We start from the raw sequence: 20,252 nt of genomic DNA on the forward strand, positions 1-20,252 counted from the left end.
GTAGCATGCTCCCTCACCAATTATTTTTCACAATGATAATGGAACCCATGTTAAAACAATATTATTGAAAAATACAACAAAAACAAAAGCAACCCTGATCACAGTGGAAGACTACTTAACCATCCAGTCATCCTTCCCCTGGGTCTCCTATAGCACAAACATCATTGGTGAAGACATTGCAGATGCTTTGATAGGACAAACATTATTACATGGACATATGAATGCACGTCATGCCATCATTACAGAAGTTGAAGACCAAAGCTACATGATGTATCAGGACAGCCAAAAGTATCTCAAAGTCAGAGCCAATCCATGGATGAATTCCAAGCTGCACTGGAGGTGAGTCATTCGTTGCCCAGTGACCCACATAGGGAACATAAGAACATATGAAAATAAGAATGGAGAAGACTGCAAGAGACCCTAAGGCCTACATTAGGCCACCTGTCATCACCATCCATAAACTTATCTAATCTCTTAAAACAATGCTCACTAAAACAGTGCTCACTACCTGGTTACCAAGTCTATTCCATTCATTAACCACTCTCTTGGTTAACTACTTCTTGCTAATTTCCTTAACCCTAAATTTGTCCAACTTGTTCTCATCCTACACAATATATCTGCAATCAGGGGATCGCTGCAGGAGAGATGGTAGCTGTTCATACTTCACCTCCATCCCAAATGTGCCACTCAATCACGAATTTGATGGAGGGTACAGAAGATCTACTGTTGTTGTATGGAAGCTGGAGGCTAGGAACAGCACCATGTAGATAAAGTAACAGCATCGAGGGTGAACAGTTGTGAATGGAGTGAAGATCACCAATGCAGTATTAGATACTGGAAGGAAGTAAAAAGCGAATATGGATATGATGACCAGCACCGTAAGCAGAGGGTCTTATCAGGTATTAAAGATGGAGGAAAAATAATAAAAATGCAGGAGAGTATTTGAAAAGAGAAGAATGAGATAGATATATAAAGTAGACATAGAAAAACTAAAAGAGAATGCTGAAGGAAATATTAGCAGTCTTATTGACCAAAAAGTAAAGGGAGATAAAGAGTAAATGAATAACTGGAGAGAATCCCATTAAGCATGGAACAGGCAAATACATTAGAGTAACAATTTAGGGTATGAAAAAGAACCTAAGGCAAGGAGAGAGAGAAGTAGGGTACGAGAGAGACAAATGCAGCCGAAGGAGGGAGAAAAGGGGATGGATTAATGAGACAAGGAAGGCATATGGAATCCAGTGTAAAAAGGAGGAAAGAGATGCTGAAACAAGGAAAGGAGACGAAGACCCTCACGTATTTTATATGTTGTAATGAACCTCTTAATTGCACATGTTTATCTTCCTTATTTATCATGAAGGGGAAGAGAAAGTGGTCCTGTCTTTTCCATCCTTTTTGGATTGAGGTCGATGACATGCCCTCAAAATGTGCCTGGAATTATATATATATATATATATATATATATATATATATATATATATATATATATATATATTATATATGTATATATATATGTATATATATATGTGTGTATATATATAGATATACATATATATATATATATGTATATATATATGTATATATACATATATATATATATGTATATGTATATATACATATATATATATATATATATATATATACATATATATACATATATATACATATATATATAATATATATATATATATATACATATATTATATACATACACATATTATATATATATATATATAATATATACATACATATATATATATATATATACATATATACATATATTATATGTATATATATATATAATATATATACACATATATATTATATATATAAACATAAAAATTATCGATATATATATATATATATATATATATATATATATATATATATATATATATCGATAATATATATGACATATATGCAGGGTTCGAATATAATATATATGTGTATATATATTATATATATATATACATATAATATATGTATATATGTATATATATATATATTTATGTATATGTATATGTATATGTATTATATATATATATATATATATAATATACATTATATATATATATATATATATATATATATTTTATATATATATATATATATATATATATATATATATATATAGATGTGTATATATATGTATATATATATATATTTATATATATGTATATATATATATATATATCTTATATTTATATATATAAACATATATAGATATGTATATATATATAATGTATATATATATAATGTATATACTGTATATATATATATATATATACACATACATATATACATACATATATATGATATATATACACACACATACATATATATGTATATTATATATATATATAATTATATATAATATATATACTGTATATATATATATATTATATATATATATATACATATATAAACAATATATATATATATATATATATATATATATATATATATATATACTGTATATATACACACACACACATATATAATATACATACATATATATGCAATATATATACATACATATATATGCAATATACATACATATATATGCAATATATATACATACACATATATATATACAGTATATACATATACATACATATATATATATATATATATACATACATTCATATGCATATATATATACATACATTCATATGCATATATATATACATACATACATATGCATATATATATATATATACATACATATATATATATATATGCGAACGCGCACACACACACACACATACATACATACACACACACACATTCACGAACACACACAACATGCACACACACATGTACACACATTGACATCCAATAAATTGCGAAATAGAACAGTTCTACCAGTGAATAACATGGAAAAGATGACAAGTATGCAATAAATAAACATCTTAGAAGAAAAGAAAACACACACACACACACACAATGGGATACTTACTGTCCAGTGCCTCAGTAGGGGGGGATGGCGGTCACGATTGACAGTGACACGTGTTACTGACAAGTCTCTTAATGACAGAAAAAAGAGGATGTGAGGGAGAAATTGATCATGATGATGATGAATATTATTTATTGTTATTAAAATGGGCGCCAAGCTGATTGCCTAATTGGCAATCTAACACATGGCTTCCAGCTAGACATCTAATTGGAGGGGGAGGGGAGGAGGAAGAGGAGTAGGAGAAGGGGGGGAGGGGGGGACAAGGAGAAAATGTAGAGGAAAATGGCAGTACCTGTTGTACATTAGAACATCTGGTTTCCAAATTTTGGTGGGTGGAATGCGCAAGTCTTTCACTCCCCCGTAGTCGGACTCATTCCATCGTAGATTAACGTCATTCCATTCCTGGTAAAGTCAGAGGCTCTTAAGTGTATCTTAGCCGTGAAGACAAGAGGAAGAGAATTATTTGTCAAGAGTCAGACGGTACAACACTTATTTATTTCATCATCACACCAGGACGATATATGCAACATTAGGTTGAATTCTAGGACGCCCCCCTTGCGAAGGGGCAGCGGTCCTAGAAGTTATCTAGTATTACAGCATTTAACAGAACAATAGACGGTGATACTCAAGGTGACGAGAGCGTTGGATTGCAAGTAAGAAGCTTTTGATTTGCAATACACTTATTAATGCAGTCAGCGAATTTGAACCTCTATAAGAATTTCAAGGCATTTTGTTTAAGAGAGGCCATTAACCATGCATTAATGTTGAAAGACTGTCAGTGCCTAAGTTTACGTACGTCGTTTTCATAAGAGGAAAAAAAGGGAGAAAAAATTGTATTTAGAATGTCGTCCGTCTTATTTAGAAATCTTGTTCAGGGTTTAGACAAAAAGGTAATTATTTTTTGAAGAATGAGTGTTTAATGAGAACGTTGCTTACCATAAATATAAAATATTTCAATATTTATGGAGATAGTTATATCAGTTTTTTCTCCCCAATTAGCAATAAGAAAATTATATACGTAACAAGTATCCGCAAGACAGAAGCTGAACCCTAAAGTCTAACACCCGAAGCTTGAGTCGGCCGGATGTGATTATGTTGTTATTAATTTCAAACACTACACAACTGCAGTACAACAGGAGCTTATACATTCAACAGAGAATAAACTAAGATCATAAAGTGTTGCACAATGTGTAGTTTTACCCATTCAATAAGAAGCTACTCTATACTTTTGGGGAATGTGATACCAATGTATTTCTATTACCATTTGTTTATTTATATGGTATATTATTATTCTTTTCTTTTAGGAAAACGTCGGAACTAAATCAAAACATGTTAATTAGTCGTTTATGTTCATGCATATCCACTAGATTATCGTAATTTGATTAACGTGTACAGGTTGAAACCGGATAGAAGAGAACGAGGCTTCGAAGTCATAGAAAACTGGAAAGATTTTGGGGTAACTATAGGAGGATAAACCAAGTTGTGTTAAAATATCATTGATTAGCTACGGAAAGGGGATTTATAAAACGAAGGTTTAGGTTGGTTAAAAGTCTGTATTTTTTTGAATCTTAAATATTATGTATTTTAGTGCAAGTTTTGATTATTTAAGATACAACTTTATTTATCCTCGCTTTATTAGGTTAGAAGGTTAATAACTTACCAATTTTAACCATGTGTTTGTTATAAGGAGCTGATTCTTCTCATCCTTAAAGCAATAAAAAGAAAACATATTGTAATAACAATCTCAATTCCCCAATATTGCACTACACACATTAGTACACATACACAAACAGAAGGACCGGAGCAGGTACAAACAAAATAAAAATATTTAGGGGGAAAGAAAAATATAAAAACAAGCGAAAGAATTATCAATAAGTCTTACTACTCCTGTCCTTCATTTACACATACATGGAGTACCAGGCTATTTCGTCCAATTGGATCGCTCGTCACCGAGGCGGTGGCCGTTTAGTACATCAATCCAATTTAGACAGTCACAGCCTCCAATGTTAACCCAACAGCCGACTGCTATGGCTCCAGGGCTCTTGAACATCCCTAGCCACAGAAAACGGGCTCCAAATTGTAAGGGCGAAAACACAATCAACAGGGAGGTGGTGGGCACAGAATAGGAAGCAAAGTAGGCTAATGCTTCACAACCTCACTGTTATTATTATTATTTTTTTTTTCTCAGTGAATGGTCGACAGATGAGGTATTAAATCCTCCTTGAAGAGGAGAATGACTGGACCACCGTTTCCAGTATAGGATGTCGGTAATTTATGTCACGTAGAGCAGACACCTGTAAGGTCGGCTAGAAAAAACAAAAGATGATTAGATAATTGCCTCCGCAAGTGTCGCCAAGTTTACAGAAAGGGAATTCCCGACATGCATACATCAAAGGACTATGCCCTCATACTAATTTGACGGGTTTGATTACATTTTGTTTCAGATACCATGATACGTTAGATATTTACTATGTTAACGAAATTAATTGTGACGGCATGTCTAATCATTCCCAACGTCAGGGATCCATATAAATTAGCAAGTAAATAATCGCGGGAAGTGATTTAGTATGCAAAGAAAATCAACGAATTAGGTTGGCAACTCTTCATTCAGTGGCCAAAATGAAGGAGAATGAACTTTTTCCCTACACTGACGACGATTAGCATCTCAATAGGTCGACCCACGTTTCAAACGTGTGATATTGATGAGAGGCCGACATATATATATGCACGCACACGTGTGTGTGTGTGTGTGTGTGTAATAAAACCAATTGGAAAATAAAATGAAAGGTGACCGAACGTTTTCGTCTATTTAAGACATTTTGAAAATGTCTTAAGTGGACGAAAACGTTTGGTCACCTTTCATTTTATTTTCCAAGTGGTTTTATTACACATTTTGTGAATCACGTGTTTTTGTGATTTATTCTCATATATGTATATATTTATATATATATATATATATATATTTATATATATATGTATATATATATATGTATATATACATATATATATATATATATATATATATATATATATATATATATTACACACATACACACGCACACACACACACACACACCACACACGCACACACAGATACACACACGTACGCACACACACATGATGATTGGTGGAAACAAATATAGCATCTGGACAAAAACATACATGTAATCATTAATCGAATATAACAGACACAAATAATCTCAGCATGTTATTTCAAAATGCTTATGCACGGTTTGAAAATGATCAGTGTGAGGTCTGAATGATATACGTCGTTGCATCAAAGATAATAATGACTGGATATTGTGTCACCAGCATATTTTCACTTTTTCATCTTGACTCGAATGAAATGGCTATCGTCGCTATCATTATTTTGAACCTTATCACTGTTCAGGTGCTTGGGAGGGTAGTGGTGATGGTGGTGGTTGGTTGTTGGTGGTTGGTTGGTTGGTGGTAGTGGTGGTGGTGGTGGTGATGGGTCTGGTGGTGAAGAACAGCCCCATTCGGAGTAGAACTTTTTTCCTGGCTAGGGTTGAGCAAGATGGAGGGAAGCTACGGTGGAAACAAGAGAAAAGGCTAGATTCTGCCGGCACACACAATGCTTGCTTGCTTGCGGGGGAGAATTGGCAAAATCCTTACACACCCAACTTACCATGTTTAACCACACGTTTGTTGTTAGGATTTGGTTCTTTTCGTCCTAAAACAAGAAAATATATCTAGACTAGTAAGGAAAAAATCTATGACACTACTAAAAATTTGCTTGTAAACATAGAATATTATATGTACATAACTCACAATATTGTAGAGGAAGAGCAGAAAAAAATCTTCTCTCTAGGTTAGGCAAAAAATCTAAATTGTTTGTGGACAACTGAATGGTATTGAAATTACATTAATTTAAGGAAGTGAATATAAGGATAAGGTCATTTTTGGATTTAATGGAAGGAAATGATTTAAAGTGAGATTGTTTCAATATTGTCTCGTTAATTGGTTTTGACAAAGAAAAAGAAAAAGAAAAGACTTGACGCAAGGACACTTTACCACCAATGCCTGTTGGGAGAGAGATCATTAATAAACATAGATACTAATTTAACTGGCTACAGTAAATACATTAACTACAGTTAATCAAACAAACATGAAAAAGGTTTTGAATGTTAGTCTGAATGTAGATTACAAGAAAGAAATAATCGTCAATAGACAGATTGGATTTATATCAAGTCTCTAGTATTTATGACGATTTAAAAGATTTAATCTATGACCTTGTGTAAAAACTGATTGGAACTTTACATTTACACTTAAGATTCTCTATTTCAAACTAGTTTTTTAAGTCACTTATGAGTTAATCCATGCACCTAGTTTGGCAAACGCATATATTACTAAAACAGGGATTTTTTACTACAGTAATTTGTAAAAGATGGAGGGTTGAATACTCTAGAGGAGGTTTGGGGGGGGGGTCATTCTTGAACTAAACACTTATAGGTACACAATGCAAGATGACGATGACGATGAAAATGGTCATGGAGATGATGATTACTTTTTAGTAAATACTCATTCTCATATCAGTCTTAGTTATTAATGGCAGCTATGTACTGTAATAAGATTTAAAGAGATTATTACTGTTATGACGCAGATCCAATTAAGTACACTCAAGAATCTTGTGTGGGGCATGTTTTGGCTTTGAGATCGTCAATAAATTTGTGAAGATTGTGGAAAATTCCATTCTGAAATTAATTCAGCTCTAGCCCCGCCCTTCCATCGGTGACGTCGACCGAAAGAGCCTCGCTGATTGGTTAATACGATTTTTGTGTTTGTCTAAAACCAATCAGGAAAACCCTTTGTTTAGCCTTGTCACAGGATAGAATGGGGGGAGGTTATGATTGATGGTTAATTCGAATTTACTTTATACGATGATTTCAACAATATAAGACAAAACTGATTGATTCAAATATTCGGATTTCAGTCAAACGTAACAAAGAAACATCAACACCAAAGCGAAAACGATATGTAAGAATATATGTATATACTTATGTAAACGTATATATCATACCTATTTGTAAGTAGAAATCATATATGCTATGCTCTATACGAGGATGTAGATCATTACAAGAATTCGGATTTTCTTTGGGAAAGCCATTTTAGTGTCGTGAAGGGCTTGGGGCTGACTCTTATATATATATATATATATATATATATATATATATATATGATGTGAGAGGTATATGAAACACAGGTGTCTTGGTATTGAGTTTATTCCTTACTCGTTTCGCAGGTATGCTTTGAAAAAGCATACCTGCGAAACTAGTCACTCCTGTATTTCCTATTCCGCTTACATCAACCTGTCAGAATGTCTCAACATATATATATATTATATATATATATATATATATATATATATTCTCCGGAAGAGTTCATATACACGGTTGTTGTACACGCGATGCTACTGTCATTAGCGGTCGGCACCCTGATCTCAGGGGAGGGTGGGGGTACCCTTCAACCGCAGGCGGCGCCAGGGAGAGGGTGTGTCCCCAAGAAGCTGAGGATTGCCTCAGAAGTGGAGACGGTGAGGTGCTGCGCCGCCCCTGCCGCGGTGAGTGGCGGGCTGAGTCCCAGGCGAAGAATGGCCGTGGCTCTACACTCTAGCACAGCGTTTCTCAACATTTTTACCCTTGCGTAACCTTTAGAATAAATTGCATGTCTCAAGGAACTCCTGCGCAAAGAAAGAAAGAAAAATACCATATCTTTCTCATTTTATTTTTCATCGTAATAATAGGTTAGATAAGATGATGTCTATATTGCATTATTACAATATCCAAGAATATGTCGTGCGTGTTTAATTATATTACGCATATGAAATTGAATAAAAAATCAAAAGTGCATTAGCTTATCTCACTTGTTCTCGCGGAGCCCTTAAGGACTTTTTGTGGAACCTTAGGGTTCCGGGGAACCCTGGTTGAGAAACGCTGCTCTAGCAGGTACTGGTGGAGGGGCTGTTGCACCCCGGCCCCACAGGTTTTGCGGCGTTCGAAATTGCCTCTTACCGCGTACAGCATCTGCCGCCCACCGCGATAACTTAAGTGGATCCTGTGGATGGTAGATTTCGCCCTTCTACCAGGAGGCAGGTGGACTACCTCGTACCTACTGACGATGTAGTACTACAGCTTTGATTCCAAAATATGAAGTTCGTTGCTGCAGTTGGCCTTGGCTATTAATCTGGCCATGAGTGAGCCTCGGTCATCATTTGGCTCGAGTCTGACCTTAGGAAATGGATTCAGACTCAGGAGGAGGTCAATGCCGAGGGATTACTCTGTAATTGCCAGATTGAGTCTTACGCAGAGCAAAGACAGACGAGGCCCGTGTTTGTCTTGCTTCCTGGTCACGATGCCAGCTCATTGCCGTTGCGTCAGTGGTCGAATGTTTCACCGACTGAGCTCCTCTGAGATGTCCCTTTGTGAACAAGCATAAATGAACATACATAAACGCACACACAAGCAAACAAGCAAGCACACACACACACACATACCTGTTCTCTTCACCTGTCCCTCTCCCTTCCTCCCCATTCTTTTCTCCTTTTCCTCTCTCTCTCTCTCTCTTCCTCCCCTCATTTCTTTCAATATTCACCTCCATCCTCCATCTTCCTTAAATTCTTTTAAATCCATTCCTTCGATTCCTAACATCTTTATCGTTTCTCTCGGCCCCTCAATTCCCTCAACTCTTCTCCTCCTCCTCCTCCTCCTCCTCCTCTTCTCTTGAGCCTCTCGTCTCCCTTCTTCCTCCACCTGTCTTCCGTCTCTTCCACTTCAAGATCTCGAATTCTCACTAGTCTCTCACTCATTCCTACCCCTCCTGCTCCTCCTGCTCCTCCTTCTCCTCTTCCTCTTTCTTCTCTTCTTCTTCCTTCTTCTCCTCCTCCTTTTACCTCCCCTCCCTCTCCTCCTCCTCCTTCTCCTCTTCCTCTTTCTTCTCTTCTTCCTTTTTCTCCTCCTCCTTCTACCTCCCCTCCCTCTCCTCCTCCTCCTCCTCCTCTTTCTCCTCCTCCGCCTCCTCCACCCCAGTGCCTCGTTTCTCGTTTTCTTCTTCTGTTGCCAAGAGCAGGCCGGCCAGCTAATGCGTTTTGAATGTACATCTAAAGAGTTCACGTCAAACCCTCTTCTCCCCTCTTTCCGTTTCCCCTTTTCCCTCCATTCTCACGATTTTTTCTTCACTGCGCGTTATTGTCTTCTTCTCTACTTTCTTCCCGTTTCCCCTTTCTCTCCCACCCCAGTCGCTTCTCTTCTCCTCCTCTGAGTATTCCCATTTTCTTTCCCTCACATTCTTCTTACATCTTCCTTCCCTACCTCTTATCTTGAGAATGACTACTTTCTCCTCCACTTCTTCTCTTCTTCTGCTTCCTCTGTCCATCTATGACCATTGCCACTTTCTCTTCACTTTCTTTCTCCCTTTCTCTACTCTCTTTTCGTCTCCCATTTCTACCGTCTTCCTCCTCCGTCCCCATCACATCCCCTCTCCATATGGTATAACTCTCTCGTTCCTACCTTCCCTCCTTCCTTCCATTCCTTTCTGTTACCATTCCCCTTGTTTCCCTGCTACTCCTTTAAGATTTCTAATATCATATTTTTGTTTCTTACTGCTACAAAGGCACCTTAGATATTTTCCTATCTTGTCCATCCTTTTCTTGCCTCTCTCTCTCTCTCTCTCTCTTTCATTCTCTCTCTCTCTCTCCTTCTCTTCTTTGGGCCCTGCACGACATGGCCACCATTAGCGCTCCCCCTTTGTCGACGCTCATCGTGTGGGCAGCAAAGAAAACCGTCCGTGTACAGTGGATACGTACATGAACATACACGACAGCGCACACACGTACAATATATATACACACAGATACACACACAAACGTGTATGCACATATACACAGACACACGCACACACACACACACAAATGCACTCAGTCTCTCTCTTTCTCTCTCTCTCTCTCTCTCTCTCTCTCTCTCTCTCTCTCTCTCTCTCTCTCTCTCTCTCTCTCTCTCTCTCTCTCTCTCTCTCTCATTGAAGTCGAAATGGTTCCATAGGTTTCCATCCGTGCTCTGGCCTGGATGTAAGTCCAAACTTACAGTCCTTTACTGCATGTCTGTCTATCTGCCTGTTTGGTTGCCTGCTTACTTGCCTGCCTGCCTGCCTGCTTGCCTGCCCACCTGCTTGTCTGCCTGCCTTCCCGGCCGGCTGAGGTTCATGCCGGCCGTGGCGTCAGCAGAGGTGTCCATCAAGACAAGCGCCTCCGGAGGCTCGTCAGCCAGCCGGCCGGCCAGGCAACCAGGAGACTTCCAAAAAACACTTTTCCAGTCGACGGCCGTAACGTGAATTTCACTTAAAAAAAAAAAAAAAAAATTCGCCGTGATGTTTCGAATTCGCCTGGGTTTATTTCATTTCCCCGAGATGGTGATTACGTCATTTGATTTTCTTTACTTTTTTCTTTCCCACAGTGAAGGTTCTACAGGCCAACATTTTCCAATCCTTCTCTCTCTTTTGCTACTCATTCCCATCACTATCGCTTATCTAATATTTGTATTTTCTTGGGTTCATGACCCTTTCCTCCCACAGTATCTCTCGCAGACTCCATTCTCTACCTTCCTCCCATCCCTCATCTTCTTCAACGCTCATAATAAGCCCAGCTTTCAGGTTCCGGCTAAGATCTTGTTCCGGCCTCCTCGTCACCATTCTTTCCTTGACTCTTCTCCTCCGCCGGAAAGAAACGTCTCTCCCGAACCTAACCTAACGCAACGCACCCACGACGGTGCCTAAGGTCTTAGGGGTGTCCTCCCTTCCTGATCCCCTTTGGGCATCGCCATTCCTAACAATGGCATCATGTGGCCACCACCTCCTGGTTCATGTGTGTGTGTATGTGAGACAGACAGACAGAGAGAGAGAGAGAGAGAGAGAGAGAGAGAGAGAGAGAGAGAGAGAGAGAGAGAGAGAGAGAGAGAGAGAGAGAGAGAGAGAGAGACTTCGACGTCTCATCACGCCCCTTACACGCGGTCGCTCCTCTCCCGCTGAGCTCTACTCTCCACTGTAAGGAGCAGAACGTTTAGCTTCTTCAGCTTCGGTTAATGCCTTTGCGATGAGGTGGGGGGAAGGAGGGGGTCCTACAAAAAATTCCTAGGTGGGCTTCCTCCTCCAGGGAGGGGGAGGAGAAGGACAAGGGAAGGATAAGGAGGAGGGGGAGGGGGAGGGAAGAGAGGAAGGGAGGAGGAGCAGGAGGAAAATAAGGAAGAGGAGGAGGAAGATGATATTCTCCTTCCTTTCCCATCAGCCTTTACTCTTTCCCCTGTGTTATCACTTTAACACAATCCACAGTTTTTTTTTTTTTTTTTTTTTTTTTTTCTGAGTCGCTCTCTTTTTTCGACAAGACCCTCTGCAGATATACCCCCAGGTATCCCAGTCCACCTACATCATAATCATTCACTCCTTAGGCAAGACATCACTGCTCCCTTCGCGAAGGGATACGTTTCTGAGACCCATTCCGTCCCCGACCTCCTTCATCTGGTCCCACGCTTTCTCCTCTCCTGAGTTTTTTTTTCCCCGTTGTCAGACTCCACAGTTCTTCAGCCGAAGACTCTTACTCTCAACCCCAGGAGGTCCTCTTGGTCTACTGGACCATTTGCCTTCTTCAGACGCTCTTCTTATTCCGATACTAATGTGCCTTTTCTCGTTTGTCAGGCTTAACAGATTTCACCAGTTCCTACTTATCTTCTTTTTATATAACTGATGTGTTACTTCGCCAGCTCCTTAGCTACCTGTCTTCCCCTTCTCTCCCAACCCAACCCCTATTCCCATTCATCTTTTTCCTCTTCATCGTTCTCCTCCTCCTCCTCCTCCTCCTCCTCTTCCTCCTCCTGGTCTTCCTCCCCCTCTTTCTCCTAGTTATGCGCTCCTGCTCTTCTGTGTCCTTCTGCTGCTCTTCTTTTTCTTGTTCCTCTCCATCTTTCACCTCTTCATTCTCCTATGTCCCTTCCTCCTCCTCCTCCTCTTCCTCCTCCTCCTCCTCCTCCATCTCTGTCCTTCTTCTCCTCCTCTTTTTCCATCATCAGTCTCCTCAACCATTTGCTCCCTAAAACTCATGATCCTGCTGTTCCTTAGTTTTACTTCTGATCCTCTTCCTCCCTCTTCTCCTCTTCTTCCTTCTCTCCCTCTCTCCTTCTCCTCCTCCTCCTCCTCCTCTTCTTCCTCTTCATCATCATTTTCCTCAACCATCTGTTCCCCAAGACTCTTCACCGAGCGACCGAATCCTCCCCAACAAGGTAAGTTTTAGTGCAAATATACTTAACTTCTATTACGGTGTTTCTCCCCTTAACGATATCCCCTTTTCTTCGTTTTCCTTCCTTCCCAAGCATCATCATCTCATTCTGTTGTATTCTTCCTCTCTCTGTCCCCTTTCATCTCCCGGACTTCTCAACCTCGTTCCATTAATTTCATACATTTTCAGTCGATTTCGTTTATTACTTATACCAACTCTTCTTCCACCTCTTCTTCTTCTTCGTCCTTTTAAACTTCTTTTTCAGTTCGCCCCTTTCCTCTTCCTCTTTCTTTTTCTTATATCCTTCATCCTCTCTCTCTTTAGCTATTATTTCGCGTCTTCTTCCATTTCTCCTTTCTCCTTCCCTCCTATTCTCGAGGCTACGTCTCCCCCCTCGCCATTCCCTTCCTTTAGTCCCATGCGTTTGTCTATATACATTTCCTTAACGTCTTCCTTGCCATACTCATATACTAATTCTCACCCTTCTTCTTTGTCACAGCTTTCTCCATCTTCTCTGGTTCTCTCACGCCATGTGTAGTTCCTTTATTTTCCATTTTCATCTACCCTCTTTCGCTTTCTCTTGAACTTCCAATATGACGTTCTTCATTCCTTTGCAACAGAAGAAATTGCCCGTCATTGCTGGGGTTAACGTTGTTAATAATCGTTTGTCCGTACATGACACTTAGGCTAACGTTTGCCTCCACGCAATCATATGCAAATACACATCAGAGTATATGCACATGTACGCAAGTGTGAGTGTTTTTGCATGCGCGCGCGCGTCGTGGGTTGTGTGTTTGTGTGTGCATGGGAGGCTGCGTGCTTGTGTATGCGTATGTGTGTGTGTGTGTGTGTGTGTGTGTGTACGTGTATGTGTGTGCGTGTGTGTGTACGCATCTGTTAGCTTTCGATTACAAGAGCACAGAACGTCACAAACAAAAATTCACTCTCATGCATCGAAACAAGAGGTCAGAAATGGGTCTACTGTACACTTCCCTAGGCCTCAAGGTGGCGATCTGATGGGCGAGTCCCCCTTCACTCAAGAATCACCGTGTGACATCGACAGAACATATGTCTTCCAAAAAAGGCTTTCTTGTAATGAGGGAAAATACGAACGCTGAATACTGCACATGGCGTATGTTTTTTAGATTAATATACGTCAGTATAAAATACATATTTTGAGCCTGGGCTAAGCCTTTGAGATTTATACATTGTTAAGTTTTTGTACATTCATGAGCTAATTTTGTTAAACCTTTTCGTCATTCCTTTTTGAATCAAAGTACGAAGAGTTATGATTATTTCGAAAGCATTAATTTTATAGTAATTTTTGATTAGGAACTCTTCGAGTTAATTTGCTCGAATCTGCAATGAATTTCGTTATTCCTTTTTAAATCAAAGCATGACGAAATATATTTATTTATTTAGAGAAAAAAAGACACATTTAATCATTAAATTTTATCAGGAAATGCTTCAACACATTACGTTTTCTTCATTTTAAGTATTGGCAGGGAACCAACAAGACTTCCTACGAAACAAACTTCGCCAAATGTTCACGGACTGACTTGTCTAAACCGAAAGTTTAGCACCTTGTTCAGTACAAATAAAACTGAAGTTAATTTTCTCAAGATCGATTGTGCCCCACTCAGACAATGGAAAAAATAATCTTGGTGTAACTTAATTGATTATGCGTTCGAATTGGAGATTTTTTTTTCGCGGCTTCGGACTGGTCTTTTCTTCGTCTTCGGGAAAAGAAAAGGTCCTGACCACGTCTCCGGGAGAAATTATCTCATTTAGTGAGCTCAGCATTCAGAAAGTAATTTCGAAAATCTTAAGAGAAATACACCCGTGCAGCTCCACGGGTCTCACTAATTATCAAATAAAATCTAATTATTTTACACGTTTCGTTAAGTAAAAAAAATCATTAGGAAGCGTTCAAAATGGAAATGACATCTGATTTAGAGGGAAGGAAAACACAAAGAAAATGTGGAGGAAAGGGTAACAATAATAATAACAAAGAATAACAATAAGAGTAACAATAATAATAATAACACAGTAATTATAAAAAATGCTAAGTGTGAAGTAGATGTATTTAACAATTAGATACTGGTGAAACAACATTGTGAGAGTGTAGAGGCATGTATCGCACGCTGGGAAAAGGGGACAACCACAGATCATTCTGGGCGAACAGTGCGATGAGTATTATAGTTTAAAGTGGATTTACAGTCACGGAAAAATAACGCGGGGATTATTCAGTGAATTAATATATATATATATATATATATATATATATATAAATATATATATATATATATATATGTATATACATATTCATATATATTATATGTATATGTATATACATATTCATATATATTATATATATTATATATACATATTCATATATTATATATATATATATATTATATATATATATATGATAATCTATATATCTATATATCTACATAATTATATATATATATATATATATATATATATATATATATATATATATATATATATATATATATATATATATATATATATATATATATATATATATATATATATATATATATATATATATATATATTGGTGGTATAAATCTATTGAGGAACGCAAATCTTAAGTACTGTTGATAGCATTCGATCCCACAGTAGCAGTGTCATCTTGTCGCACACTTGTTCTTCCTCACACCCTGCTTCCCACGGACTCCTCCGAAGGTATGTCAAAAGAGGCTGGACTCGGTAATCTAATGCAACTTTGTATATGTCCCACTGTACCACAGGGTGTGGGACGCAGCACGGAAGTCCACATTTTCTTTTTATCGTCATCACTTTTATTGTTTCATTATCATTACTATCATCATCACTATTATTATCGTTATCATTATCATTACTCGTATCGTTATCATCATTATCATTATCGTTATCATCATCATTATTAGTATTATCATTATTATATTATCATATTATTATATTATCACTATTATTACTATTAATATCATTACTATTATTATCATTATTATTATTATCATCCTCCTCATTGTTCTTGTTTTCAAATCGGCTGGGATTAGTGTCAGCTATGAAGGTTGTGCGACAAAACGCCACTCCTGTTTGGGTCCGAATCCAATTATTGAAGCTCAAAAGCTGCAAACTTTTATTCAACCAAGTGAAGCGTTATTGCATGCATTTATACATAAATATTTTCTATTCATTATGCAAGATTATATATATATATATATATATATATATATATATATATATATATATATATGTATATACATATACTCGTGTCGACCATTTGATTTAATAACTCTGCCTACGGGATTCGAACCGTAGGCAGATGTACAAGAGAGAGCACTTGATTGTGGTTCCAAATGGTCTCTTTTGACATCCATCCCGTGGTACAATTGGTAGCGTACTGGGCTGGTGGTCTAAGGTCGCACTGGCCTACGGTCCGAATTCCGTTGGCAGAGCTATCTAATCAATATACATACATTATATATATATATATATATATATATATATATATATATATATATATATATATATATATATATACACTATATATACTTTTGTGAGGAGGGTAGATATGTAGCACTGACATATCTTGTGAATTTAGAGCAAAGTGCTCGGGAGAAGGAATGGCAGTGGTCATGCAGATTTCGGCATAGGCAGATGGATTGCAACAGGAAATCTCGTGCATTTTGAAAGCATGGAATCATTTCTTTAAAAAAATAATCTTCAGCGTTTCGCAAGCAACAGAATGCGATGCTGGCATAAAAGTCCTTGACTATATGCATTTAGGTAAAAGTGAGATTAAGATGCTTAGAAAAGAAAACTATTTTCACCGATCACATCTCGTTGCTAGAACCAACAATCTGGTCCAACTTAATATGGACATGATCCATCACCCTCGCTGCCTCTACTCCTCCATTCTTATTTTCCAAAGTTTTATCTAAGAAAGTCATGTGGGAAGGACTCCGAGGTCTTGCTGCGTTTGGAATCAATAGAGATTGGTACCTGGCGCGCATGGGAATTGTTAACATCTTGCAAGCGTTAATATAACACGTTCAGCTTGTGTCTGTGAGGTTGAAGCAACGGATTCACGAGTCCCTTGGAATCTCTCTCTCCATGTCGAAGAATTTAAGATTCCAGTGACCTTTTTTTATTCTATTTTAGAGAGTACTGAAGAAGGACAAAGCTCTCTGGGCGGTCTGAAGAGAGAGGCTGAAGAAGGATGGCTGGCTGGCTGGTTGGCTGGTTGTGTTGAACAGTAAGTCGTCCGTCCATCATGGGCGCCAGGGTCTCTACTGTTTATCTCAAACCTCCGTTAATAGCCATCAGTGGCCCTTCCCACATCACTTTCGGCTTAGTTACTCGCGTTTATCATTTTAGTATCGTGAGGTGAACTGGACTTGAGGGAAGATCGTTCTTCGTTGATGAAAAGAATGAGTATCGGCCACGGGTTGGTTGGGGCCTCTTATTGAAGAAACCTACGGAGAAGTCCCTCCAAGGGAAGTATCCCCCCCCTCGAGTCCAACTCAGACCCCAATATAGGTTAGTTGGATATGTGTAGAGCAATTTAGTAAGAACTAAAGACAAAAAATAATTTTTACTGTGCTTTAGTTAGTAATGGTAATGAAAACATGAAGTATGGCTTATGTGACACAAAAACACCAAAAATACGGTACTATCTACACAGCGTACACATTGATATTTGAAAAAAAAATATATGTATATATAAATATAGATAGAGACGCAGGTTATTATTAGAATCTACGAGGACTATAACTCTGAGAGCCAAGTGCAAAAACTTCTCAGGGAATACGTTCAGGATTTAAGCTTTCAGTGAGGCCTTTTGAGGACTTCCTCTTCATAAGGCAGACCAACTCTGTCGTAATACCTGGGAAGGTTCCTCACGAGGCTCACAGAGCACAGTACAACTTTAGATGTTCATTAAGTGAACATGGAAAATATATATGTATACAAATAGGAAAAAAAGTTGAATATACTGGCGACCGCTTAGATACTCATGATCAGATAGTGAAGGCCGGTACTGTACTGGAGTGAGACAACTACATTAAACACTTGGGTCAACTTGGGTCAACTTGGGTCAACTACTCTCCTCTAGCAGAGCTATTGGAGGAATCGACTAAATGCACGGGGTAAAAAAAAGTAAGTCCAATATTCTTTTAGGATCAAATCAAATCTACACTCTAGAGCTTATTACATATTTCTGAGGCTATAAGAGATCCACCTCTCCTCAATAAAAGAAAAACTAGTCACGATAATAAATCTAGTTGTCTTGATTTTGGAACTTGTTGCATTGTGTGTTCAGTATGTGCGTGGCGAAAAACGCTGTTCTCTGTTCTCTGACTGTAAGTAGTTCTCGGAAAAGAAAATAATGTTGTGGTCGAATAACTGTGTACGTGTGTGTGTGTGTGTGTGTGTATGTGTGTATGTGATTGTGTGCGTGTTTACGTGTTTTTTGTTGTGTTTGAGAGGATGAGGCAGCATAAGAGGGTCACGTACCACGTCTATAATCTGTTGGAGGGTTATACCGAAGGAAACCTGCACAGGATCGCTCTCGTTGGCCACCGGACGCTCCAGCGAGTTGTAATTGTCGAGCAAGTCGTGCAGCAAACGTCTCTCGTGCGGACCACACAGCCCCTCTGCAATAAGAAAGAAGACAAAGTTGAGTCATGTGATGTAACATCTCTGATCTCCGTCAGTAAAAAAAAAAAAAAAAAAAAATGGAACAATAAACTTGATATTTAAAGACTGTTCTAACACCAGACGCTTTCATTCAGCTCAGAGGAACGCCAGTCTCTGACTGTTATTCCAGGTAAGACATGTGCTTATTCTCTTCTAAGGCCCAAAGACAGCATAGTGAACCTTGAAAGAACTTGTTCTGGTGTTACCTAACGCTTGAGTTTTGTCTGAAGTATCACAGAGTCGTGGGACATATACAGTGTACACACACCCACACCCACACCCACACACACACACACACACACACACACACACACACACACACACACACACACACACACACACACACATGCATACATAAATCTGACTAGTACTATTCCGGCCATATGTAATGACAACTGCTCTATTCCCTCAAAATTCAAAACCTGTCCCATTCTTCAAAAGTTGACTCCTTTTAGATATTTCTCAAAACTCTTAAGCTCGTTCCACACGTATCGACTTTTCGCCGTTCACCGTCCACTACACGACGCCGTGCTCCCAAATAATCAAGGGTGTCTATGGACGCTCTCATACATGATCATGACCACGTGTGAAAGCGTCCACAGACACCTATGGTCATTTGAAAGCACGACGTTGAGTCGTGGACAGCGCAAGGCTAAAAGTCGATACGTGTGAAGTTAGTATTAGGGACGCCACGGGAACGGGTGTGTGTGTGTGTGTTAAGCAGATATATATATATATATATATATATATATATATATATATATATATATATATATGTACATGTATTATTATTATTATTATCATTATTATTATTATTATTATTATTATTATTATCATTATTATTATTATTATTATTATTATTATTATTATTATTTTTTTTTTTTTTTTTTTTTTTTTTTATTATTTTTTTTACCAAGCGTAGACGAGGGCAGCAAATCGCGATCCTCCCCTTTGATCGTCCGGCGTAGAACCCGTCTTCCTTTTATTTTCCAATACCCCAATACGAATCCGGCAGATCCTTTTTAATTAATCTAATTTATACAGTGATTAAGTATGCTCGCTGGGCGCTTGCACATGTACGCTTGTATGTGCACGTGTAGTTCAAACATGTGTAATGTATACGTGTTTGTGCGTTCGTTCGTGTGTGTGTGTGTGTGTGTGTGTGTGTGTGTGTGTGTGTGTGTGTGTGTGTGTGTGTGTGTGTGTGTGTATGTGATTCACCTTGGTCTTTGGATCATGGGTTGGATTCGTGATCGATAGCTATTTCCCCGGAAGAGAGCTCAGAGCTCATATATGACCGATCTAT

The 20,252-nt window shown here is 38.0% G+C and overlaps 1 protein-coding gene across 1 annotated transcript in view; it reads right to left on the bottom strand.

The window, feature by feature from the left end:
- The window catches only part of LOC143017565 (neuronal acetylcholine receptor subunit alpha-7-like), a 407,747-nt gene extending 388,233 nt beyond the window's left edge, over window positions 1–19,514 (bottom strand). The window contains exons 1-4 of the mRNA XM_076172352.1: window positions 19,457–19,514; window positions 18,764–18,903; window positions 4,617–4,661; window positions 3,249–3,358 (exon numbers count right to left, since the gene is read on the bottom strand). Coding sequence (XP_076028467.1) covers window positions 3,249–3,358; window positions 4,617–4,661; window positions 18,764–18,903; window positions 19,457–19,514 — 353 coding nt within the window. The remainder of the gene's footprint in view (window positions 1–3,248; window positions 3,359–4,616; window positions 4,662–18,763; window positions 18,904–19,456) is intronic.
- Window positions 19,515–20,252: the final 738 nt, after the last annotated feature.

This window comes from Oratosquilla oratoria, chromosome 32, assembly GCF_046742065.1.
Source record: "Oratosquilla oratoria isolate Oo_2021 chromosome 32, ASM4674206v1, whole genome shotgun sequence".
Classification (NCBI taxonomy): Eukaryota; Metazoa; Arthropoda; class Malacostraca; order Stomatopoda; family Squillidae; genus Oratosquilla; species Oratosquilla oratoria.